At 36.8% G+C, this 26,594-nt stretch overlaps 1 protein-coding gene and 1 long non-coding RNA gene across 3 annotated transcripts in view; one reads left to right on the top strand and one right to left on the bottom strand.

The window, feature by feature from the left end:
* The window catches only part of PREX2 (phosphatidylinositol-3,4,5-trisphosphate dependent Rac exchange factor 2), a 216,166-nt gene that overhangs the window by 98,566 nt on the left and 91,006 nt on the right, over nt 1-26,594 (bottom strand). For both annotated transcript variants that reach the window (XM_052704868.1, XM_052704867.1), the window contains exons 2-9: nt 26,463-26,534; nt 26,266-26,388; nt 24,453-24,557; nt 21,504-21,605; nt 19,596-19,757; nt 11,932-12,065; nt 8,704-8,807; nt 3,074-3,223 (exon numbers count right to left, since the gene is read on the bottom strand). In XM_052704868.1, the coding sequence (XP_052560828.1) occupies nt 3,074-3,223; nt 8,704-8,807; nt 11,932-12,065; nt 19,596-19,757; nt 21,504-21,605; nt 24,453-24,557; nt 26,266-26,388; nt 26,463-26,519 (937 nt within the window). In that variant the 5' untranslated portion in view covers nt 26,520-26,534. The remainder of the gene's footprint in view (nt 1-3,073; nt 3,224-8,703; nt 8,808-11,931; nt 12,066-19,595; nt 19,758-21,503; nt 21,606-24,452; nt 24,558-26,265; nt 26,389-26,462; nt 26,535-26,594) is intronic.
* The window catches only part of LOC128091607 (uncharacterized), a 102,695-nt gene continuing 87,568 nt past the window's right edge, over nt 11,468-26,594 (top strand). The window contains exon 1 of the long non-coding RNA XR_008211486.1: nt 11,468-11,681. This is a non-coding gene — a long non-coding RNA (uncharacterized LOC128091607). The remainder of the gene's footprint in view (nt 11,682-26,594) is intronic.

The following is a 26,594-nucleotide window of genomic DNA, read 5'->3' as shown; positions in this document are numbered from 1 at the left end:
ACTTTTTTTTTTTTTTTTTCAGATTTCCAAGGAATGTCCCTAATTATTTGTTATAAACCTGTTAATTTCATGAAAGATTAACCTACCCCTTTTCCACAAAAGCACTTTCATAACTAGATTTTTATTTGTTTCAGAATTTTCCCAAAAGCTATCAAGGAGATTAATTCAACATTTATTATTTTCATCTATTTCACCTCTTGAGAAAGTCACTGCATTTTCAGAATTACAGATGAGTACAATAACAACCAGTTCTTGCTGAATTATGCATCACATTGGCCAGTGACAGAAGTTTGCTCTCCCCAGGAGTACCACAGATCTTCATAAACCTTGTATTTTCTCTACAACAGTTCTTAATTCAGGATAAATCACACATTTCTGGAATGTCTTATTTATGTTTTCAGTTTTTCTTTCCAAATTTGCACTTTTTTAGAAATTATAACTGTGTATATTCGAATAGTACTCTGCCTCTTCAGTAATTCTGAAAAATAGCCAGACAAAAATTATAACAAAAAGCTAACAAAGGTATTGGTCACAGATACAGAAGTGTCCCTTACACACAAACAATTTAGCAGTGCCACACAACCATAAAACGTGACATACTCCCAGAAAAAGAACATCTAACCAGTATACTGCTTATGGAGCTTAAGGGATTATGATGTTTTTCTCTGTGCTGATTATTTGAAACAAGTAACCACAGCACCATCAGCCTTAAAACTGATGACCATTTAAATAGATTCCTATCTTTCAGAATGTCTCCGATGTTTACATAGAAGTTTAAGTACTCATGGAAAGATTTCCTAACAAAAGTTTCCAATTCACCTTTATTTCTCATAGAAAGAAAATACATCTAAAAATGTAGCCCCAGCTGAGAGTGAATTCAATAACCACTGAAAAGTCTGCTGAACTATTTCACTTGGGACATTCTCTCCCTTTTTGTTCAGCCTCACCATACAGACTGCAAATAATGTAGGCTGAGCTTCTCTCAGTACACTGAATCTCCAAGTCTCCCAAACTCAATGGTCCAGAAAGCCCCAAGACATGGCATACCAAACTGCATTACCATGTTCCACATTCTGTATTCACCTAGTCTAGAGATCACTGCAATCTAAGGATCTACATGAGACGAGGGAGACACAGCATCACTAAGAAGGAATCATAGGCAAGCTCTACCACACAGCGTAGCAAAGGGGGCAGTTAATCATGTGAGCCTCACTCACAGCTCAGGAGATTTGCCAAGTGTGTTTATTTAATTTAGTTGGTGCCTGACTCACAAAGGAGACAAAAACACTGTCCTCATATGTGCTAGTCATTTACACTTCAGGGTAAATAAACATAAATATATAATGCATGAGCAGTTTCTATATATTATTAAGCAAATACACAATTAAAGCACATTTACATTCCAAATGAATTCCTGAAAAAGTGTTTACAGCAGTGTTCAGACAATATCTGAATTCTAAAAACAGGCCCATTTTTGTTTCTGAGTGATCTGAGAACCTTTTAGCAATGAAGTTGATGTATCTTGCTTTTTAATAGGTATATATACAGATGTTTTGAAAAAATTGTGCTGGAGGGGATGGATACATTTATAAGAGGATGAAGTAATTGAGATATTCAAGAAGTACTTGTGAAGATTCTGTGTTACAAACCGAGCATGTACCAAATCCTCTCGTGCTCTAGCCTCTTCTTATTTCTTCCCTGGATGCCTCCTCAGTGGCAAAAGCTTTATGACCTCCAAGAGCTGAGTAATTCTTCAAATCAGAAGATGCTAAAATCTTTTCCTGACTTTAGAAAGCTACTTTCGACGTCAGGACTGGGAAGGTTTAGGTCAGACTCGCCTCTGCTAGCAGTATAATGTGAAATAACAAGAATACAACAACACAAAATACTCCTACTTACACTTTGTATTCCTTACCTAAAGGTGCCAATCATCTAGAGAAACCAAAAAAACTTAGCAAAAGTGAAGTGGGATTTGTTAGAAATCTTTTTTAGCCAATTCAGACAAGGTCCTCCATTATCTGTTGCATTTGATGTCATCTCTTCCACACTGCTTTTCATTCAATATTCTAAAATGTTGAAGCTTGGGAACTCTACAGCATCTTTTTAGCTTTTTCAATATTAGTTCTCATGAGCACCATTAATTTGTCAATTCTCAGACACTCTAGTGGAAACTCTAATCCGATGGCAGATGTTATACAAAAAACATTCAGTAGTCAGACTTAAAAGACCAAAGAAACACTGTTATACTCTCTTCAGAGTGAAGTCACAAAACACTGGCTACTACAACAGTCCACAGGAAATCTAGGCAGACCAGAAACAGAAACACAGATCTCACCACAAGGTCATACTTTCTTTCAGTACCAAGACTCCATACTTCCTTACTAGTTAGGAATTTCAGCTTACAAATGAAATTAGCTTCAGAAGATGATGATGCATCATTTTTCCTTGTTTCTATTTTGTGCACGATTTCACCTTTAATACACAATGTTATTTATAGTCACATTAAAAAAAAAAACAGGATCAATTTTAAGCCAAGTATTCTTCCACCTTGGTTCAGAAATTCAAAAAAGATAGCTGTTTGGTAATGGTGATTTTTTACCATCTTTGATTAAGGAGAATGCATGAAATATGGGGTAGTGGGTATATTCTGTACCATCTCATGTTGGATCATCTGCATGAAGAAACTTAGGAAACCCGCTCGTTTCAGTGATTCAAATTTCCATTCACAAAATGCGTACAGATCCCAAAAGGCATTCAGAATAGACCCTCCTATATCACAGATCATTCTCAGGCCTTAGTGAAATTATGACAACATACTGTGGTTAAGGATAAGCTGCAAAATCACACAAAGTCATCTCCCCATTTTCAAAATAACATTCACTACCAAAATATATGATACAAGTCATTACGTCCTTCTCAGTACAATTTTATTTTTTTCCAAGCTGGTATTCATAAACCATCAGCGGAACCTGACACCAGAAATTTGCTTAGCAGCTGGTTTTGTTTTATATCTCAACATATAAATATAGTATGGCTTTCTGGCAAATCAACACAAAGAAGTTTATTAACCTACCTTTTCGTCTCTCTCGCTCTTTCAAAATAGCTTCCAACCATTCTTGCTTCTCTTCAGGAGTTTTTGCCATGCATACAAACCATTTGTTCTTAGCTGTGTTGTGGATCTTCCAGCCATTAATGACAGTGTGGCCACTACTGTGGTAGTCAGCTGAGAATAGATAAAATGGCTTGAAGACCAAGAACTCTTGCAAAATAAATACTCATAATTCTTAAGAACTCCTAGCATGACACGCAAAAATTATAAGATATGGAAAACAAAACAAAGTAAAGCAGAACAAATTAAAAAAAAAAAAAAAGAAAGTTATTTGTGCCATTTGTGAACTACTATACCTTAGTGAGTGATACTTTTAACTTTTAGTCAACTCAACATGTTTTTTATCATGTGACACAATTGCCTGGCATATGGAAGAAGACAGACTCGGTGCTAAAACAAGCAGAGTCCTCTTAAAAGAACTGATCACTGTACTTAGAATACTTTTGTTTGTGTTAAACTGTCATAAATAGTTCCATAAAAAGCAGCATTGTGGTTTCAGCCATTAAATGTCTCAGAGCTGTTCTGCCAGTTGAATGATTTACTATTAAGTTTATGAAAGGACACGGGGAGGAAAATACAATTTTGTTCTAAAGAACAAGCAAATCATATCAGATATATTTTTACTGATATTTGATGTAAAATACATAAGTAAAAAACTTTTTTTACACAAACTACAATATAACAAAATATAACAAAAGTCCATTATAAGCAATGCACTGTTTTTGAAATATGTTCCTAACCAGCCTATTTTCAGCATGCACGTAATGGGAGAGAAGTAACAACTGCTGCTAATGTTTGTAAATATCCTGAGTTTTGCCTGTTAACATGTAAAATGCTCTGCTACAAAAAATAGATAATTTACCTCATTGCCCTTTCTTTATTTACATGACATTTCATGTTAACATGCTAGTCCATAAATCTTATTCAGAAATTTGCTATACAGATCTTCTCTGAAACTAGCACCTTTGTACAGTCTGAATATCCTTGAATAGGATTAGGTACATCTCTTGAAGCAAAGTTTGGGAGGCATAAACAGCCTCTGATAGCAAACACATCTTTTTGAATAAAATATAGATTAAAACTTGAATTAGTAACTATTGTACAAATTATTACAAAAATCAAAGGTCAGCATTTTCTCACCATTAAACTTTCATTAATAAACAAGAAAGCCCTGGGGCCAGCCCTGAACTATTCTAACAAATACAGACCTCTTTACTTTGTAAATACTTTTTCATAATTCAGCCCTGTTTTATATAATGAGATGGGATTTTCTAAAACTGAAACTCCTGCTGAAATGCTTGCTACAATTTCTCATAAATCTCAGCAGACATGCTGGTATCCTTTCAGTAACTCTGCATTTTAATTAGATGGAAAGCAGCCAAGCTGTCTACAGTGGGCTGGGAAATGTCAGGAACTACTAGAAAATTATGAGACTGATGGCTGCTTTCTAACTCAACAAAATTTTCTATTAATCAAAAGAATGGAAGAAAGTGCAAGCAAGTGTATGATGGAAAAGAATCTGAATTTATTTTTACTATACCACATTTCATACTGCTTACCTATGTACCACATTTTTATGCACATAACCTATGCTTAAAATCCTTTGCCTCTTTATAAACACTGATTCTTTAAAACTAACCATCATATCACTTGTGCAACTCCAGAAAACTACAGTCTAAAACCAGAGAAAATAAAGTCTCAAACAGAAGCTATCAGTTGAGAGGCTGCAGTCTTCTGGAGATGAGAGGTTGAAGGGCTACTAGAGGAAGGAAACTTTACATCCGCCTGTATTATTTTTGTATGAGCTTAAAAATCTAGCAATTAAGCACTAGTTGCACCTTTTTGTTTATTTGCTTTTAAGTTGCAGGTTAACATGTATAAAACTACAGGGTAATGTTTTTCCTGTGGTCTTTTTTCATCCTGCGTCTGTGATCCCAACACCCTCATTTGGCAGGGAAATATGATCTCTAACACAGCAATTAAAATTGTGTGTAAAAAAAGCAGTCAAAAACACAGAATTAGGTACCTACATTTCACTGCGAACCAAATTTTGATGTTAACTTAAGAGTTTAATTCAGAAAATTTGGCTCATCCAGCTGCTTGAATATCTCAGTGTACAGAGTGGCATTTTAAATTTGCAGTTTTCACTGCCTCTGAATTTCTGTAACTGCAGGACCCTGAGTGCTGGCAGTTTGATAACATATTTATCTCATGCCCTTAAAAATCACAGAACTCTCTGAAAAGCCCAAACATCTACTTGGGTGCTAAGACTGCCTAATGTTAGCTGGCAGACAGTTCAGGTGAATGAACACATGTAGCTGTCGCCAAATTCGGCAATAATAACCCACTACTATAAAGTCCAGCTTGACTTTGATCTCTACCTTTAACTGTGACACCTCTTTATTTTTTTGATCCATGTGCTACCCATGATTTTAAGCCCTCAAGCTGTATGGCCTCCCCAGTACACCTATCAAAGTCATCTTAATGGCATTTCAGCAGTCTGCTACTATTCCATACAAACTCCTGCCAATTTTGGATAGCCTGTTGAACGAAATCCGATGGAGAGCTTCACACCTGCTGCCTGGATGGACAGACAAGAGGTGTGCATGTTCTGATGGCCAGCTGCACAGGAAACATGCACGCTTCACAGCAAAGTAATCATATCTGCCACTCAGGCTAAGCAAAGGATTTGCAAATCTGACATCCTCGTTAGAGCAGAGAGAATTGCATAAGACTTGAAGGTGATCTTCCCAAAGTCTAAAGAAGCACGCTGAACAATTTAGTAAGTTTCTATCTTCACAAGAGAAGGAGATGAAAGATGACATCGTCTAATGATACACAGCAATACATTAAAAGCTTGCAATTTGAAAAATTGCAACAAATTTTTTTACAAAATTCAACACTCAACCCTTTAAGAGATGCATATAAAGCAATTTGTTAGTGCCATATGCAATAGACTTCTTTTCCAAGCAAATAAATAAATGAATATGTTGAAGGACTTCTATGTGTCACAGTGTTCAGACTCTCAAGAGTACCAGTGCTCAAAAACACCAATCACATAATTGCTGCAGAGCCTTGGTTCCCTGCCTCTTCCTTATACATTTTTCCAGCAATCTCTGGTTAGTATTATCACACAGTGATTTTTCTGTTTCATGCTTTATTTCAAGACAGAACTAGCATAATAAACCATAAATCTGGAATTTCCTAAGCATCAAGTGCCTGTCTTCGTAAACTAAACAGCATTCATTTAATGACGGGTGAAAGCCTTTAAAAATGTACTTTCCTCTGAATTCTAAGAACTGAATAAACAAAACAGAGTGCTTCATGATGTTGAAAAGGAAGGAAAAAGCGGAAGAAAGAAGGAAAGGAGAGAAAGCTTCTACCAACTGTACTGCTCAGTCAAGAAAAACCTTTGTTAATTTTTGTAGGTATACTGTTCATTAGCATGACAACAAACCACACCAGGACACTGTTTTCCTATTTCTATTCATCTGTTTATCAACAGTAAAGACTACACTCCTACGTTTCTCAGTGCTGAAAGCAAACACACTCAGTTATCCAGTTCCCTAGAGCACCATGGTTCTTTATACCAAGAGAACAGATGATCCCAAAATCTGCAATAAAGATCTGTGGAAGTATCACCTAGATTCAAGTCTTTAACGCTTACAAAAGCCCCATGAATAATACATGAGAAAGTCAGATACAGCTATGGAAATAAAATCACAATGCCCCTAAGAGCTTGTATTCTGAAATTAGAATTATGGAGAATGATGGATAATAGATTATTAAGGAGAAGAAAATAATATAACAAACATTCACTTGCAAAGCTTATATGAACGAGGCTCAAAGAACAAATTGCTATGCTTGAGAATTACATAAGGCAAAAAGAATGCAATAAAATATTACAGGGTTAAAGTTCAAAGGCTGATGACTACAGGGAATGAGAAACAAGACATCTGAGTGCAACAAATGAGAACAGTACAAAAAATAAGACAGTGGAAGGTTAAAGAAGAGCATCATGATAAGACTTACAGATGCACAAGGAGAGGGACTTCTGACCACAAGGAAGAAAACAAGTTTATTTAAATAAAAAAAAAGTGATAGAAATAAAAAAAAAAAGGAAGGAAAGCTTCCACAGGCCAGGGAAATGGCAAATATTTTGATATTTCAAAGAGAACCATACAACATCAAAAAAGAATAATTACAAGAAAACTGTTCTAGGATGCTGGACTAATAGAAATGGAGAAGGCAGGAAACTTGGGGATGTGGAGGAAAAAAGGTGAGAATTACACACAAAATAAAATAATCACACCATTAATTCATGTTTCTGAAGTGAGGAAAGGAACCTCTCCAGGTTTTAGAAATGTTCCATATAACAAAGCAACAAGATTTGAAATGGCACAGGAGAGGAAGTGGGAAGGAAGGAAGATGGCCTTCACTATTGTATGCAAGGCTATAGGAAATGGGTAAGGTAGCAAGACTTCCTATTGATGGAGGAAATTAGACTACTGGTGTCTGGAGCAGAGAGGGGGATAACCTGCGCTTGAAAATTCACTAAGAAAATCGTAGAATCATAGAATCACAAGGTTGGAAACGACCTATAAGATCATCCAGTCCAAACGTCTCCTCATCTCCATTGCCACCACTAGCACTAAACCATATCACGCAGCACGTCATCCAGACGCCTCTTGAACACTGCCAGGGACGGCGACTCCACCACCTCCCTGGGCAGCCATTCCAGTGCCTGACCACTCTCTGACAGAAAAAGCTTTTCCTTATGTCTAAAAATGAATGCACAGGAAATAGAAGGACAGTGTAAACAAGATCAAGTACAGAATAGCAAGAACAAGCTAATGAAGAAAGTAACGACAGCCTTGAGAAATACAGATGATGAATGTGGAGAAAGAAAGAAATTTTCACTAAAGACAACAGAAGAAATATTTGCTTAAAGCATGGTAATACATGGAATTGGAAACAATGAAATGTTGTATTACAAAGTTCTTAGAATATTCATGGTGGATATAATCTTCTGTGGTCCCAGCAATGTCAAGAGTTATAATTAAAGTGATGTCAACTAATAGAGGGAGAGTTAATCAGTTTTCTCTGGAAAAGAACTTTCAAAGTACAGAAAACTGCAAAGAAAAGTAGAAAACTAGAAATCCAGTATGAGTCATAGAATCATTGGAAATATAAAGTAATGCCTCCTATTTTATTATGTCCTAAGAGTATTATGAAAAACTTTTTTCTTTTTCTCAAACACCTTACAAATTCAGCATTTGCTACTACAAATACATCACCTGCCTAGGGATACTATTTAGTAGAGCAGTAATGTTGTAAAGTTAAACATATGACTCCAGTTGAGCAATAAATGTTATTCTGCTTTATTACTCTGTTCAGGCTAGTGTAAAAGTCATCTATGACTGTTGAGCTAATAAAGTATGAAAGCAATGATGTGTTACAGAAGTAGAGTTTTGATAAGAGCAGATCGCTCTTTTGAAGTGGCTTCTTATTCTCTTTATTTTCAAAGAAATCATGAAGCTGCATTTGATTTCAGCACCATTTACTCTGTAAATCCGCAGCACAAATATACTCACCTGTTCCATCATCTACATTCTCTACCTCCATCACTTCTGTGTTTATTCTGCCCCGAAAGAGGTAACGATGGCCATCTGTAGATGCTTTGCTGTTCTTCAATCGCCTGATCAAAGAGGAGCAGATAAGCAGTCACGCACAATCTTGTGATTTGTTTCTACAATGCTACTCGTACAAGTAGCATTTAATGACAACTAAAAGTGTCATAGCCCATTTATACCTGTGCAATTGAACTGTGGAAATAATTCCTGAATAGGACACTCCTGACATTAAAGCAAAATGCTACCTCTGACAAGACTTATATACAAACTGCTAGATGACAAGGGATTTTGTCAACAAAGTCTCACACTAAATGTCCTGTTCCAGTACCTTGATACTTACATGTCACTCTGTCATTAAAGACAAAATACAGCATGGGAGAATGTTTCCTCCTGGCTTAATCTCCTTACACTTGTCAAGAAATTCAAAACAAGGATAGTATGACTGAGAAAATGAAATAACATCTTTAGATATAAATTGTGTCCTATAAACATTAACCTCATTTGTGGTGTTTATGCCTGGAAGAACGAACAATAAGAACATTTTTTCTTACATAAGAGTTAATCAGAAATTATAATTAAGAATTGCTGAAATTTTGTGTAGGCATTGGTATAACTGCAAACCTACTGAAAGTTTTTTGAGACTCCTAGTCCCATGCAGCTTCTCTTATGTAAGATAAACCAGAGGTAGTAAGCATAAAAGGTTCAGTATATTTTTTCTCAAAAGTAAACTAAACCCAATAACCCAAGAGACATTTGTATCTGTGAAACTAAAGCTTATTTGCTCATGTTTACACAACTGTTCTGAAAAGAATGTTCAAAAACTATATAAAATATCTTGCTCTATTAAAAAAAAAAAAAAAAAAAAAAAAGACTTAAAAGTTGTCAAAATACAAGCTTCCTGTGAAGAACACCCTCTTTGCCTACTTGCCAATCACAGAATCACCAAGGGAGGAAAAGACCTACAAGATCATCCAGTCCAATCACCAACCACCTACTGATCACCAACAGTGCTCACTAAACCATATTCCTCAATACAACATCCAAACATTCCTTGAACACCTCCAGAGTCGGTGACTTCACCACTTCCCTGGGCAGCCCATTCCACTGACCACTCTTTCAGAAAAGTAGTATTTCCTAACGCCCAGCCTAAATCTCCCTTGGTGCAGTTTGAAGCCATTCCCTCTAGTTCTATCGCCGTTACACGAGAGAAGAGGCCAACCTCCAGCTCATTACAGCCTCTCTTCAGGTAGTTATAGAGAGCAATAAGGTCTCCCTTGAGCCTCCTCTTTTCCAGACTGAACAATCCCAGCTCCTTCAGCCACTTGTCACAAGGCCTGTGCTCCAGACTCCTCACCAGCTTGGTTGCTCTTGTTTGAACACATATCAGGGCCTCAGTTACACAAATTACAAAGTATCTCCTTCAGTTATAAGTCACAGCAAGAAACAGCATTTCCAGTACAGTCTGAAAAATGCCCTTACAGAACAAGCTCAGCAACTTTACAATTTAGAGAACTCCTCATATGATATTCCTGATCAAAAGGGCCCAGGGATGCTTTGCGCTACTATGATTTTCTGCTTTGCCAATTGTGTACTGATGAGAACATCTTCTCCTCATGTTAATTCAACAAGAAGTTGTACAGGTACTACATCTAACCAAAAGACTATAATTAGCACATAAGGAGAGAAAAGGGATAACCTTCCTTTAGCCACATGCCCTTGTGTTATATGAATATAAAATATTTGGTAAAGAAGTATAAAGAATTATGAATATGATTGGAAAATTATTGCCATGATAAGTAATATGCAAAAATTAATGTGAAGAATACAAATATAAACTATACACCACATAAGACAACAAAAGTTGTTAACGAAATTTTAAAGTATCGCTTAAGGATTGGTTTTAGATTCATACACTTTAAGGACAAATTTCCACTGACTAGTTGTATATATATACACATCATATTATGTTTTGAAGCATTCTCAGGTCATTGCTGTACTACACAATACATGAAGATTGTGGTGCCCACACTGGAGTTCTGGTCTCCATTATCAGTGGCAAAGAATTGTATTTGGCTGCGGTATAAGAGAGAATTTCCAAGGTCTATTTTGTATCTAAGGACCCACAGAGGATCTATTTAGAAGTATGTGTACTTACTGGCTACTCAAAGCTGTTTTGCATCAACAGACAAACTCAAACAGGAATACCTGTACTCAGAACTCCTATTTTGCAGAAGTGTAAGAATACTTAGTGAACACTAACTGTAGAACACTGCTGCTGAATTACAGAATTGTTCCTTGTAATATACCAAGAAATAGTGTCCTCTCTTCCCTGCTTAGACGTACAAAGGCTTGAAATACTTGAATCCATTGAGACAAATTTTATAGCATAAGCTACAATACTACGTGTTTCAACTATAAATTCAAATTGTTTACCCTTCCTACAAGAGAGTGGGACTATCACATAGAACTCATTGTGGAAGTCTGATGAAGTAGAATCCTTCTCTCTGTACATCACCATTTGGTTTCTGCACTACTGCACAACATTATCAGTGTTTGAATTAAATACATCTCTCCCTGATGATAGGTCTCCAAAAATGCTGAAGTATGCACTGAATCATAGAATCATAGAATCACAAGGTTGGAAACGACCTGCAAGATCATCTAGTCCAACCTCTCTCCCATTCCCAGTACCACAAGCTACTAAACTATATCTCATAGCTCCTCATCACTGCCAGGGACGGCGACTCCACCACCTCCCTGGGCAGCCATTCCAGTGCCTGACCACCCTCTTGAGAGAAAAAGTTTGTCCTAATGTTCAACCTAAACCTCCTCTGGTACAACTTCTGGCCATTTCCTCAGGTCCTACTATTTGCCTGGGAGAAGAGGCCAGACTCTTTTTCATCACAACCTCCCTTCAGGAAGTTGTAGAGTGCAATGAGGTCTCCCCTGAGCCTCCTCTTCTCCAGACTAAACAATCCCAGCTCCCTCAGCCGCTCCTCATAAGACTTGTGCTCCAGACCCCTCACCAGTTTCGTTGCCCTTCTCTGGACACGTTCCAGGGCCTCAATGTCAATGCAATTAATCACAGTATTTTGGAGTTGTTCAAATATTCAGAAAAAGCATACAAAGAACCAGCTCTACCGTGAGAAAAACACAAATGATTTTTCCAAGTATAAGTGAATTCTTTACCTGTGCTTTTTTTTGCAGTATACCAAAAGGTTATCAAAGAGAAAGAATATCCGCTCTTGGATATTTCCCGCTGAAATCTTCAGAAGTAATCCACTTCGCAGCATTTCTGTGCATGTATCAGTGATGTTAGACCCCTACAGACAATAGTAAAGAGATCATTTTTTTGTGTGAATTCTACAGCAAGAAAAGACAGCGTCTCTCACACAGACAGTGTGACAATTCTCCAAAACATCAAGATTAATACACATGGTAATATATTACTTTGTAACTAATATTTTTAAAAATTTACTTAATGATGTTTAACATTAGCTTTGTGTTCATGTAGTAACTGGAGTAATGGTTTGTTCCTTTTTTGAATGCTTACATTTAAAATCAGGCAAATACGTCTCAGTAATTTTAATATTTATTAGGAAATGCGTGAAAGTGGGGCTTTGAAACACATAATGTATGCCAAGATGAACTGGAAATCTAAGGTATCTTAGAACTTAAACATCACTAAAATTATACATATAATTCCACACTAAATTGAGCTACAGATAGATTCAAAACAAAAATCAGTAACGTTTAAAATTCATGCAAAGTTAACAACAGCATATACAATTAGGACTGCCTAGCATACTACTTAACATACTCTGAAGACATCAGAATTTTGCTAATCTTTGTACGCTTGGGATAAAATTTCCCATGCCTCATTTTTCTTCAGGCAGATCATTCTCCTATTTGAAAAGAAGGTGGGCATTTTCAAAAAGGTTAATGAAAAAGAAGCAACTTTAACACAGAATAACGTTTTTCCACAAATATTTCTATGAAAAATTCCTACCATTTCAATGCCTTACAAAGGCAAACTAACCTCCTGAGAAAGCAAGCCTTGAATTCAAGTTGTTCTTTGTTGTTCTGAATATCATAGACTCACACAAACATTTAGGTTGAAAAGACCATTAAAGTCACCAAATCCAAAGATCGACCTGGCACTAATGAGTTCACCACATCTCTAAAGTGCCACATCCACACATCTCAAAATATCTCCAGAAACAGAGACTTCACCACTTCCCTGGGCAGTCAGTTCCAAATCACTGTTCCAAGGGTTTTTTCACCTTTTCCATGAAGTTCTAACAACCCCCCTGGCAAATCACAGAATGGCCAGGGTTGGAAGGGACCTCAAGGATCATGAAGCTCCAGCCCCCCTGCCACATGCAGGGCCACCAACCTCTCCATTTAGTACTAGACCAGGCTGCCCAGGGCCCCATCCAACCCATCCTTGAACACCTCCAGGGACGGGGCATCCACAGCCTCTCTGGACAGCCTGTTCCAGCACCTCACCGTTCTCGCTGTAAAGAACATCCCCCTGACATCCAATCTAAATCTTCCCTCCTTCAACTTAAAACCATTTCCTCTTGTCCTCCTGTTATCTACCCTTTCAAAGAGTTGACCCTCATCCTGTTTATAAAAACTTGAGGCCATTTTCTCAGGTCCTAACACTTGTCAGTAGAGAAAAGAGACAGAACTCCTTTCAAGTTCCTGTAGAGAGCATAGGTGTCTCCACTCAGCCTCCTGTCCTTCAGACTAAATAAGCCCAGTTCCTTCAGTCAGTCTTCAATATGTCTTCTTCTCTATTCCCTCCACCAGCTCCACTGCTCTTCTCTGAGCATATGCCAGCAACTCAATATTTTTCTTGTAGTGAGGGGCCCAAAACTGAACAGAGTATTTGAAGTGTGGTCTTTCCCGTGCCAAGTTCAGCAGGACAGCCACTTCCTTAGTTCTGCTGGCCACACTGTTTCTGACACAAACTAGGATGTCATTGGCCTCCTTGGCCACACCGCTGGCTCACGTTCCACACCACTGCCTGATGTTCAGCCGGCTGTCAACAAGCATCCCTAGGTTTTTCTCTGTTGAGAAATTTTCCAGCCACTCTTCCCCATATCTATCCTGCTTCACGGTGGTGGTGCGGCTCGAGTGGAGGACACAGCATACTGTCTTATTGACTGCCATACAAATCCATGCTCCTGAGAGACAGATCTCCCATCCCTGTGCTACATTAATTCGTACCATCCTATCAACAATTACACATCTGACTGCACCTAAACATACAGCCCTGGCCCAAGGAGTTTCCTAATTTTAAGCAGTCAACATTCAACTTGGAAAATCTGCCATACCCAGGATTTTCCTTTTGTCTGCACATGTTCTGAATGATTTCTACTTGCAATAGCTGCATTACTTCCTCTTCTTGATCTGATCACAGCAGACCACCAAAAGAAAAAAAAAAAAAAAAAAAAAAAGCACTCAAGAACCAAGAAGCAATCACGGGTTCACTCTCAGCTCCTCATCTTACCATTCATCCTTTGTACATCACAGCTCTGAATGTTGAGCAATAGCTCAGACTCTGCTCTAAGGGGCAAACAGGCTGTTTACAGAGATAAGAGAGATTGCACAACTATAACCACAGTTCAGCTCTACAGATCAAGAAACTTCAATATCAGTGCTAACTAACTACTTTTGATTCTAACTGGGATAAAATGAGGCAAAATGAATGTCATTTGTAGCTGCTAGGCCATACTTCCTTTCCTAAGAGAGAATAAGCACCAGAAGCTAGCAAATTAATCTTACAGTCTTATTAGGAACCAAACATCAAAGCATTTTAAAAGCACATTCAATAATATAAATTAAGCATAAATTAGGACTGTATTTAATTCTTGCTAACAACAACAGAAAAGTAGGTTATTACCTTCCATTCTATTTCACTTCATTTGTACATTAATAAGAGTAACTAATACCTTATGCTACTTTTAAACTTTGTTGGAATTTAATTTTAAAAGTCTGGGTTTTGTGTTGCCTTGTTTTTACAGAAAATTCCATCTTTGCTGGAAAATTATCATTTCTACCTGGGAACAAAAAAAAATTAATTTTAAGGTTTTAAAACTGTATCAGCAGTTTCAGTTTTCTACAAAAGGGTGTATTTTTCACAGAGAAGACATTTAATGAAATCATTTAATCTCTTTATATTGAAATACTCATTTTCGCTGCAGGAAAATTTAACCTTCTCCCAACAGCCCAAGCAAGTTCTGTCACTACGTCAGAATCATGACTTCAAATACCATATTTTTTACATATACTAAATCTATATGTTTCAGGTTACCTCAATTCCCAAGATTTACCTCATTTACGATTCAAGTTTAACCCTGCAGCATGACATTTTATCTGTATCACGTTACTATACTTTGCTATTATTTTCCTCTTCATTTTCCTCTTCTTCTAATACCAGATGATGAAAACATTATAATGGTACTTTTTTCCCTTAGAGACCTCCCTTCCAAATACTGAACAATGTTAACTTCACTTATCCTATACCTTTTGACAAGATCATAACCCATGCTGGTGTGGCTGTAGGTCAATGAATTTTGTTATTACTGTTGCATTTTCTGAAGTCCAAGGGAATAAGATAACAGGATCAGAAGTCACGTCTGGCTCTCCTACATAACACTGTCAGTGCAGAAATATCCCTCCTTCTGCTCCCTCCACCACACCATATGCGTTCAACACTGTGAGGGTCAGCCTGCTCCTAGAATTTGGTTGGGAAAGGAGCTGAAAGGGACAGAAGAGGAAGGATATATTATGTGAAAGTAATGACGATTCTACATCTGACGTAAGCACTCCTCTCCAGAGCATCCCAAAAAACATCCCAAAGAAGGACATGATGGGCTGCACAAAGGACAAGCATATCTATCACATAATTCAAAGGAGGAATGAAAACTATAGAAATCTTTTCATGAAGGATGCATCTGCACTTTAAACAAGGGTTTACAGCAGGAATACTCAAACTAGTTTATATCTAGTCCATTAGGGTAACTCATTTATCCAGCTCTTAGCAGTCCTTCTTGTGGAGCAAGCTCAAGGCTACAAGTGAGAGGACACCCTTGTCCTATAAGCAGGAGAGGCTACTGACTCCACAGCTAAAACTGAACAAACCTTTGGAACAAATATTACCAAGTTTTTCTGAGACAAACACGCTTTCATTAAATATTTGAACTCAAACTACCACAGAAATCTTAAATGTGAGCAATTAGAACGTAAAAAGTAATTTGCTTTAATAAAATTTTCATGAAAACATTTATGATATATACTCACTGCTTGCACGTGAAGATCATACTGTTGCTCACTGTAGCACTGTTCCTATGCTACAACTCATGTATTGATATGAAGTACCAGCAATTAAAGCTGATGAAGTATTTTTAGTGAAACCAGAATTCTTACAACATAGTTTGTCCTTCATCTTTCTTACAGAGTCATTGAAGAACCAAATATCTTTCTTTAGAATAGTACTTAATACAAAATAAAAATACTAAAATACATTGGAAGGAGAAAGTCTATATGAAAGAAATTTAAAATATTCCCCTTTTATCCTTAAGTCATTAAATACATATCTTTGATAGTAAAAAACGTCCTTTATTACTATGAAATCAAAAGCAGTATTTGTTGGTTTCAGTTTTTTCAGGTGTTACTTATCCACATACTCTGAGCAAATTTCATTCAAATATGAAGATCTGGCTGTACTGAATCAGTATCCATCACTCTACCACTGACAAAGGAGAAAAATTGTACTTACTACCTTACATTTCAGTACTTGCACGTATGCATAGGAAATAGAAATAAACCAGGAAAACGGGCTAAAACTTCTGGAGTTTAAAACAGAGATCTCTATTAAAATGCTATTTGAGACAGAATATCCCATGCTATTGTTAATAAGTCAGCCTGTGAGTCACACTGGGTTGTTCTGGTTCCAGCTTAGAACAAACAACAATTTTATTTCTTCTTCCGTCACTGAAACATCCACGCAAATTTTACTGGCGGGCTCCTTCAGCTGCTGAGCCATTCTCCAGCTGAGACAGCCACCTACACAAGTTCTGGATTCAGGCAAATAAATTTAACCACTTAGAAAATTTTGAGTATAATGACTTTCTCATTTAATTTCCTTTCTTGAAGCAGATGTTCCATTTTTCCATGAATCTGTATTTTTGTTATAACAAACACAAGCTTTATTTTATGACACTTATGTATAGGAATTCAAGCCATGCTTTGATCAGATTCTTAAAATAGTCTTTTTCTCCCCCCCTTTCCCTTCTAGTTGGGGCCAGGCAATGTGCTAAGCATTTCCTTCTGGAAGGAAATCTCCAACAAGTTTCCTCTTTATTTTTAGGCTATGCAGAGAACCAGATGTTTATTTAATTAAATCCACTCTCATACATCGCATTCATAGAGTTTTCGTAGGTTGTTGTTTGGATTCATTCAAAACATTGCTAGTTTTTATGTATGCTCTGGAATTCTGGCCATTTCAAGGATTAAACATATTTCATGCTTGCAAAGGATGTGCCTATTAAGACCAAGGCAGTTTTGCCAGATTGGGCACCCTGTGGCTGCCATATGATAACATCAAACCTGATCAGCTCAACTACAGTAAATATCACATAACTGTTCTGAAAAGAGATCTTAAGACAATGGCATTCTTTCAGAGTTCAAACACAAGTGAAATTCTAAAATTAAATCTAAGGAAGAAAATCAATGCTGGAAGGAAATTACTATGTTACAGTTCACAGAACACATTCTGAGAAGAGAAAGAATAAGTCTGTGTTTCGCATGCTTCTGTCCATATCGCTTCCTTTGCTCATTAATGTATATCCAACAGAAAACATATTTACTACTGTAAGTCTTCTTAACGAGCGAGAAAATGCTTAATGCAGGAAAGTGAATTTGCTTTTCAGGGTTAGAGGTTTGAGAATAGTTCTTAATCAATTTACATAACTAATAATGCACTGAATTGATCATATTTATAATATAAAACTTTACAATGGGTGTGCTTATTAGGATGTATTTGACATAAACATAACACTCAAGGCACCAAAAGCAAGTAGAACTTAATCGTTGCAGTAGAAGACCTAACTGAAAATCTGACAACAGAAGGAAGAAAATCAGTGATAGGCAATACGGACTTAACAAGCTTACCTCATCTTAGAATATTAGTAGCATAAGCACTTAACCTGTCAGTTAGCTTGCTGTTGCCTCCTCCATGATGTTATCATAAAAGTGACATGCATTTTAATGTTTACATGTAATCTTTTTAAGATATAGCTGATGGCAGCATGGTCAAGCTAATTGCAAAGGAGAAACTTATTTTTGCGATGTCTAAACAAGCAGCTGTTAAGATATTTACTACTTTCACATAAGATGTCTCTCTCAATCATAATAACACTTAAAGCTTTATTTTATTTACATCCGTCTTTAAAATCCTGTGAACAATATCCTGGCATGAGTGCATATTCCATGTCATTTATTGTTCATCTTTAATGGATTGTTTTGTTCTGAGACTGAGTGCTATAAACTAAATGCAGTTACACAGAAAGGCTTGACTGAATAGAGACCAACAATTACAGAGCTGTTGTACTTGCTAGGATCCCTCTTGTCATAGCACAGTGAATTTTCATGGAATGTGTTACAGTGCCAGTCTCAAGCAAGACTATCATACTCTAAGGTCTGGGATGAGAAGATTTTTCTGCCCCAAATTATACCTACCCTAATTACAGCAGTGGAAGAGCTACCTTTGAAAACATTGCCACACATGAAAAGGAAAAATAAGTTATATGTTTCATATCCTACAGTGTACTGAACATACAGGGAGAATTTTGACCAAAGTAAAATCTGTTGCTGAATCCATATATAAATATATAAATAATAATAAATAGGAAATTTTTAGATAAATAGGAAATTTCAAAGCAGAGATGAGCTCAAAGGTACTATACAAACTTTGTTGCCACTGCAAAAACACTGTAACGCATCACAGACCCAGTCTTAGCCACAGCCAACAGCCGGGAGATAACAATGCTATGTGTAGACTGTTTTTCTTCTCTTCCATTTTACTTATTAGTATGAATGTTTACTTGAAAGCTGCCTCTTCTTGTCAACATTTTTGTTGTCACACTTCCTGTGGAACTCTGTCAGTTAAAGTTCAAGCAGATCCATCTCAAAGCTTTCTCTGATTCAAGGTTCCATGTGAGCCTCTAAGCCTTTCTTTTCTCTGTACTGTATGACGCCCATTTCCCACTTCATAGCTAAAAGATTAGATTTCAGTCTACCAGTCTAGCATTCAAAAAATACATTTTTCTTTCTATCTTTTCCAGACACTAAATATTACAGAGAGCAAAGAATCATTGCCTATATGTATCAAGATTAGCACAAGATTTGAGGGGACAGCTTTTGAGATAGCACTCATGTCCACTTCTACAGTGAGAAGCACATGAACCTCTCACTATTAAGGATTGTCAGCTTTCAAACTGGTCATCAACCTTGCCAGCAGTTAAGATGTTGGATCTTGGCAGGTAGCCAACGTGGGTGATTAACTGAATCACAGTCTATTATCAGACTGGATAGAGATACAGAGGTATTAAGATGAGAAGTTAACTCACTGGACTAAATGTAGATGCCAATCAGTGAGGTTCTACACAGCAATGCTCAATCACGTACAAAACAATTTGCAGTGTAGAGCCTAAATAAAAGCTGTCATTTAATAGAAGTGAGGAACGCACCATATCCTCAGGACGATAAAACTTGTGCAATACATGCCTGTTGAAAACTGATATGTCTCCCTCAATGCAAAGCAACACATTTTGTGACATTACCTCCCATCCTTCAACATGAGACTGCCATTCTTCCAAAAACTCTAATTTCTCCATTTGTCTCTTGGCTTCATTTATGTTGGAACAGACAGCTTTCATGGCCTGGAGGGCTTCCATTAATGCTGCATAGTCACTGTGCTTCCTTGGAGTCCGCTTCAGTAACTCCTATTATGACATTAGAAGAAAAAAAGAACTTGTCTTTGATCTCTAAGTGAACATTACAGGAGGCTTAAATTGACCAGGATACAAAATCAAATCATAGACAGACTTCTTTCACTATTTGCAAAAGTAGTAAGCCCTCCTGCATTTTGTCCTGGTAGGAAACTAAAACACAGAGAAATAAATTACTAGTAATAAAACTAAATCACTACTTAGGAAAAAGCTTCTATTTCTGCTACTTTTCTCACCTCAAAGTTTCTGCATGTGGACATTTGTTGTTGTTTTTAAATAGCGTGGGATGGCATTGTTCAACAACAAAGATAACAATTCTGCATTAAAATGCTAGTTTACCGAGTTGAAATTAACACCTGCTTTTCCTGCAACTCAGGACAAAAAAAAACCAAACAGCTTCTTTATCTCCACTCCATTGTTTAATCTACTGTAACACAAGGGAGCAGTGAACAATAGTTTAGGTGACTCATCAATTTTGTACGGCTACTGGCAATAGCAGCCATTCTGAAAAACAAAAGTGGAGTTGCCTGTATTCATTGAAGATTTCCTATCTCAAACTACCAACTCCCCTTTTACAGCTCAGTGAAGGGCTGCCTTCAGTGCACATTCTGACAGAGGGTTGGGTACGTTCTTTCAGAAGCTTTAGCAAGTAGCTTAACAGTGCCACCAGCACACTCTAAATTTATTTTACATAAATATATTCATTTCAGTGTGCCTCTAGTGCGATTCATTAGTCAATTTCCCTGTTTTGTTTGTAGAACCTCCACTGAAAAAAAACATATATAATTTTAAAATAAGCCAAGGGAACTGTAAAACCACAGTTTTACAGTTATCTGAGTTAACTATCAAACTATCTGAGATGACTTAAACTTCCCTGTAATTGTATTAACTTGTTTTAAAAAAAAATCTTTATTTTACCGTATTTACTTTTAATCTTTTATGTTAGAGCAATGAAATGCATATGCCTTCTATGTGGCAATGTTTGAGATCTAAACTCATATGGACTGAAAAAATATAGCCTAATAATCACAACTAGCACAGAATCCACTCTTGTTTCTCTCATAGTTTGAAATAATAAACAACGTTAATCTCAAATTTGTTAAGCATAAATGTGTTTAAATACTTACTTTCCTAAATATCATATTATCTTATTTCCTAACATTATAAAACTGCAGTAGCTCACAGACTTGAATGTTTAATGCCTATCAGCACATTTAACAGTTTTCTTTACATTTTAACCCATAACAGTAAGGTAAGCATGCAAACACATTAAAAATATATCACACAACATCTTATTGTTATTCTGAAGTGTTTCTTTAATATCATTTTCATATATATTTTTAATTTACGATTTTATGATGGTATATTAGATTTAGCAAAGCATGTTGGTAACAAACTCTATTACCCCAAGCATTTCTAGCAAAGATTTGGTCAAACCCAGCTGAAATCAGTCTCATTAAACTCACTTGAATGCCTCACTTCCATTCAACAATGAAGAGCCAACTTCACTGCTACATATACAGGAAAGCTAATAATCTTCATTGAGCCAAACTCCATCCTTTTAATACTGATATCAGAAGTCTTGGCATTAGCTTTAATTAACACAAGTCTGGGTACAATATCTAATGGAGATTATTCACTCTGAAGGGAGATAGTTTCCACTGTTTCACTGAAATACACTTGGCAACCAGCTTCAAATGGAGAGTATGAAATCGATGATAAAAAAAAACTCAGAAGTACCTTCAAAAGAAGAGGATACTTGCATATTCTCTGTATTGGTGTTACAAGATATCCCTCCAATGGTACATCTGTGTTCTTACGTCCTCCAAGGAGCATGCAATTCTAGAGTGCAAACAGTTTCACAAATTAAAAAATCCTGATAACATTACAGTTTCTCAAAGGATCGGTTACACTAAAGTTCAAGAGATGAATCTGCAGTAGGTTTTAATCTCCATTAAACATCAAGTTTCTATAACATAGACAGTTGCTGTTAAAATTTACAAAAACGAAGATAAGAGCATGTGCACACAGGAATAGCTAACCTACATATAAATCAAGTATGTGATGAAAGAGATTTGCAAGACTATCACAAGAACAGAATTGAACACATGTACAGACAGGTACATAGACTTCCATGGCAAGGAAGCTGCAGTGGTGTCATGCAGTAATCATTATGCAGGGAACCCTCATTATCTTCATCTAATCCAATTAAGAGTGGCAATTTATGTAAACACAATAAGAGGTAATAAATAAAATGCTAATATCCTTTCACATGTCAATAACAACAACATAGAATTCAAAGTGATCATTATAGATGCTGTTTGAAGTAGAAAGCAGTATGAAAAATGGTTTGATGGATTTCAATATGGTATCCTGATACAATAAAGGTCTACTGTTTCAATGGTTTTTTTTACTTAAACATGATGGGCACTGAACAAAATATCCGTAGTCATGGGCTAAGAAATCTGTGACTTTTGACAACTTCCAACACAGGAGCAAAAAATACTTGAAATACTGCATGGAAGCACCCATGAAAACGCAGCTGAGAGAGCGAAAAAAGAATTAGGGCAATCTGAGACAACCAAATCTACAGGGGACATCACAACAAATATTTGAAATTGCTGTAATCAAACTGCAAGCATAAAGATCTACAGTAAAAATGAAAATTATTTTATCAAGATACCAGAAGGAATTGACATGAGATCAACCATGGCTTCAAAGGGCTAGGTGTCTAACATGAACACACTAAACAAATACACTTAAAACACAGATGATATTTTGATACAAGCCACAAATCTGGATGCAGATCCATTGCTGGAACAGAGGTTACACAACTGGGTGACTGCTCCACTCAGTGTCTAACTCACAATGCGACTGCCCAGCAACCAGTACTGCTATGGGGATCTGTACATCCATGCCTAAGGCTCTGCTTTGTATCCCTGGTCAATCATTTTCTGCCTTATCCTAAAGGTTGCTTTATCCTAAGGTACATGACTTAATCTACCAATCAAAAAAGACTGACCAACATGTTCAAAATAATGTGAACTACGGGTTTATATAATGTCTGTCTTTATATTTAAAGGCACAGAAGTCTGGTTTTAACTCCAAGTTATTTGTAGATAATCACACCTCTTAAAACCTGTACTGTTCTGTCTGGCTAGAAGGACTCAATTTTACTTTCAAACTGAATAGTCAGAGATCCTGTTCTTTGGGTTAGATTGTTGTTGCCTATTCTACAGGTGCATCCCAAATCTAGGAGAAATGATAAACTGCTGTAAAAGCCTTAAGCATGCCCCCAGGAATACATTACACTAACACATGAACTGCCACAATTGCACACTTGGCTTTCTTTATTTCAAAACAAGCTCTTTGCAATCTTTCTCCAAGTCATTTTGGTTTTTGTCTCTTTAGTCAGCATTCATACCTTCTTAAGTTCAGTCATGCTGCTGCCAAAAAAAAAGAATTATATGTGTGCAGTTCCTCAAGTTGAGGAATACTGTGTCATTCTCTGAGGAAATATAATAACTCTGAAGCTGTTTGTTTGTTGTTGCTGGTTTTTACTCTGAATGGAACACTATAGAATAAGAGACAGCAAAAAAGGCAGCTGGTGCTTCAAGATACCCTGTGCATTCTTACAATAACAAAATTCCCTGGCTGTAAGTTAATGCAGATAGGAGAGGAGTCAGACCCAGTACCTTTCCCAAATTTACTAAGTTGCTCTAGGACAATTTCACCAAGAACTCTGACAAGAAACAGCAGCAGTGAAAGCCTACAGTGTACTAAAAATTAATAAATAAATATTGTGATGTTTTAAACCACATCTGTGAAGCTTTGTTGACAGTGACATTTGCTCAAGTTCACTCATAGTCCCAAAACACAGTAATTGGATTTGATCACTCTGAATTTCAGTATCTTATCTGCGGGCACCTCTCCAAGCGCGTAAGTTCCAACACAGAAGGCCATGCACTTCAAAGCTGACCTTGTTATCACAGGATGCAACAAAGGATAATGCAAGGTCATCCCACACTGAAATCTTATTTTAACAAATAATGTCGACAACTAGGAAATTCAGTATTTATATGGAAACTGTTTTTGCTGTGGAAAAATAATGAGGTCTGTCATACTCAACATTTTAAAATTCATCTTTCATTGTCTTGTAAAGTCGAAGACTAAATGCGTACCAGGTTTCTGTTTTTGTTTGTTTGTCTTTTAACATTTGATTAAGCCTGTGTCTACAATCAGGATGACTACTCTATGAACCGTAAGAAAACATTTTGCTGTTCAGCATAGCCTTGGTTACAGTACCAGAATGTAGACATCAAAAGTTCTGCATAGAGGTTCAGCTTCTTTCTCTAATTTCATTTCTTTATCCTCTCTACCCTTCCTCACACAACTTGATCTATTCTTTTTCCTTTTTACAGCTGGATTTACACCCTGTTCTTTCTTGGCCAGCAAAATCAAGGCATAAAGCCTAATGCTGTGTTATGCATGGATCCAAGGGCAGCTGATGTACACAGTCCCCTTTTCTGAAAACATCACCCCCAGTTGAAACTACCCGCTGACCACTTGAAGGTACTACATAGCTTTTATATGGTGGAGACAATAAAACTAGAATTTCACTGCCAAATTAAAAAAAAAAACAAAAAAAAAAAAAAAACCTGTTAGAATATCAATTGAAAGTTTATTTACCAGAAGAAATGTCCGCACTGTTCTTATTTTGTTGAGGTCAAGCAGAACTTTCTGTGCCTTCTCATGGTTACTGCAGTATTCATCATAGATACGAAATTTCTCTTTCTACAGAAACAAAGAAATTTTTCTTCAGTTACCATTTTGATCATTTTATTAATAAATAAAACACAGAAATCACAGTTTTGAAAGCTGGTTAACTAACGCAATCTTTGTTTTGGTAGGTTATCAATTTCTCCTACATTTACTATTTGAGTTCCAGCCTTTCTTGTCCTTTTAATTTCTGCTTTTAATTAGAATAGTGAACAATTTGGAAGCAGCTCTTGGGAATTGCCTGAAAAATTTCAGAATTTGGATAATCTACAAAACACAGGATAAAAAAGAAACAACACACCACAACCACCAACGAAGAAGCACCAAAGAAAATGCACAATTAGTATCTTAATTGTTGGCATTGTTACCTATTTTGATTGCAAACATCTATTTGCAAACGTCAGCCATGCTGCCATCGAGTCAAAAACTGATGTTACTCAATTTCCACTAAATAGTAATAATTTTCTCCTCTCACAGTGAATAAACAAAGATTTAGCAAATAAATGGGACTCTAAGCAAAGATAACAATGACATCTACACTTCTCATTAGGTCTGGGACTGAAAGTAAACTAACTTGCTTTAATTTTACATAGCTTTGCAACATTGACATCCTTGTTTTAAACCAACAAGAAAAATAATATGCAAAGAAAACTACTACTGAAGAACTTACAAACATGCTTGTGGAGGTACCAGAGTTATAAGAAATAAAATGTCTTCACAGCTAAGAACTATGGAAATATCTACCCAGCAGAAGCAATTCTTCACTAATTATTCACATTTTTTTCCCTAGAATCTAAGGGCAACGTAAGTAAAGTCTATCACACTTTACCTTTTTCATATTCCCCTTTTCCTGGTACCTACATTGCACGTGCTGGCAGCAGCAAGCTACCCCCACACCACAGGGCTTGGTATGTCAGTTTGGGCTGAGATCCCTTCCAAAAAAACCCATCACCCCATGTGAATTTATACCAAACAGAGCTCTAGTGAAAGAGACAGCCCTTGGGATCCACAGATGCCATTGGCTCCTCACTCCATAACCAGTTACAGTGCCATGGGACACAGCAGTGCTCCTGCAGCCCACCAGAAGACACCACTGCTGCAGCACAGCGCTCTGTCTTCTCCCATAGCCTCACGTGCCAGTGCCCCAGCCACCGCTCTGCTCTTGGGTAGTCTCTCATCCAGCAGGCCACAGGCAAGTACTAGACCTCTGACATTACATTTACTACTAAAAAGCAGTTGTAGGTTTCTGTTAGGCAAAAAACTTAAAGCCCTGCTCTGTTTTCAACTACACTTTTGACTCTTCAAACTTAAGATGAGGGTCCTGAAGATGAGTTCATGTGAAAACTCTGGCAGCAGATACAAACGTAGACATTTGCTTAATACGAGTTTAACATTTACCTCTCTCAACTGATTTTTCCTCTTCATTGAAAAAAAAAAAAAAAAAAAAAAAGTATTTTACAAAAATAAAAAATTCATAGCTGCAAAAGACATCACTGCTACTTTGCAGAATATAAAAAATGAACAACAAACTGCCCATTTTATGTTCCTCTTTCATTTCTCCACCCCCCTCCTTTTCTGAGGGATGACAGTAACCAAGAGATGACCTCAAAGTACTCAACATTATGCAACCAGGTCATATTTTTTCCTCATCATTACATTAATTAATAAAGATGGTCAGAAAAGGAAAAAAAGTGAAAGAAAGTTATAATAGAAGACAGCATACGTAATGAAGAAAGCAAGTTCCAACTTCATGGTGTGCGCTGGGTTCTGGCTGCAAACACTCCTCTACGAGGGACAGGAAGTTCTTGTGAACTGCAAGAATATCTTCAATATTTGAAAACAACATCTGCAAAAGAATAAAACACAGATAAATAAAACAACTGATACAAAATAAAACACACATGCAATTAGGAGACTAACCTTAACTGTCTCTTCCGTGACATTTTTATCCACTTTGGCTGCAGCACATTGGATCATTCGGTGAAGGAATGCCTGCATGAAGTAAGACAAAGAAGGAAGCAGTTATTTCAAGAACACTCAAATATAGGTTGG

The sequence above is a fragment of the Tympanuchus pallidicinctus genome, unplaced genomic scaffold (assembly GCF_026119805.1).
Source record: "Tympanuchus pallidicinctus isolate F22 unplaced genomic scaffold, pur_lepc_1.0 scaffold5, whole genome shotgun sequence".
Classification (NCBI taxonomy): Eukaryota; Metazoa; Chordata; class Aves; order Galliformes; family Phasianidae; genus Tympanuchus; species Tympanuchus pallidicinctus.
This window is presented reverse-complemented; position numbering and strand designations above follow the sequence as displayed.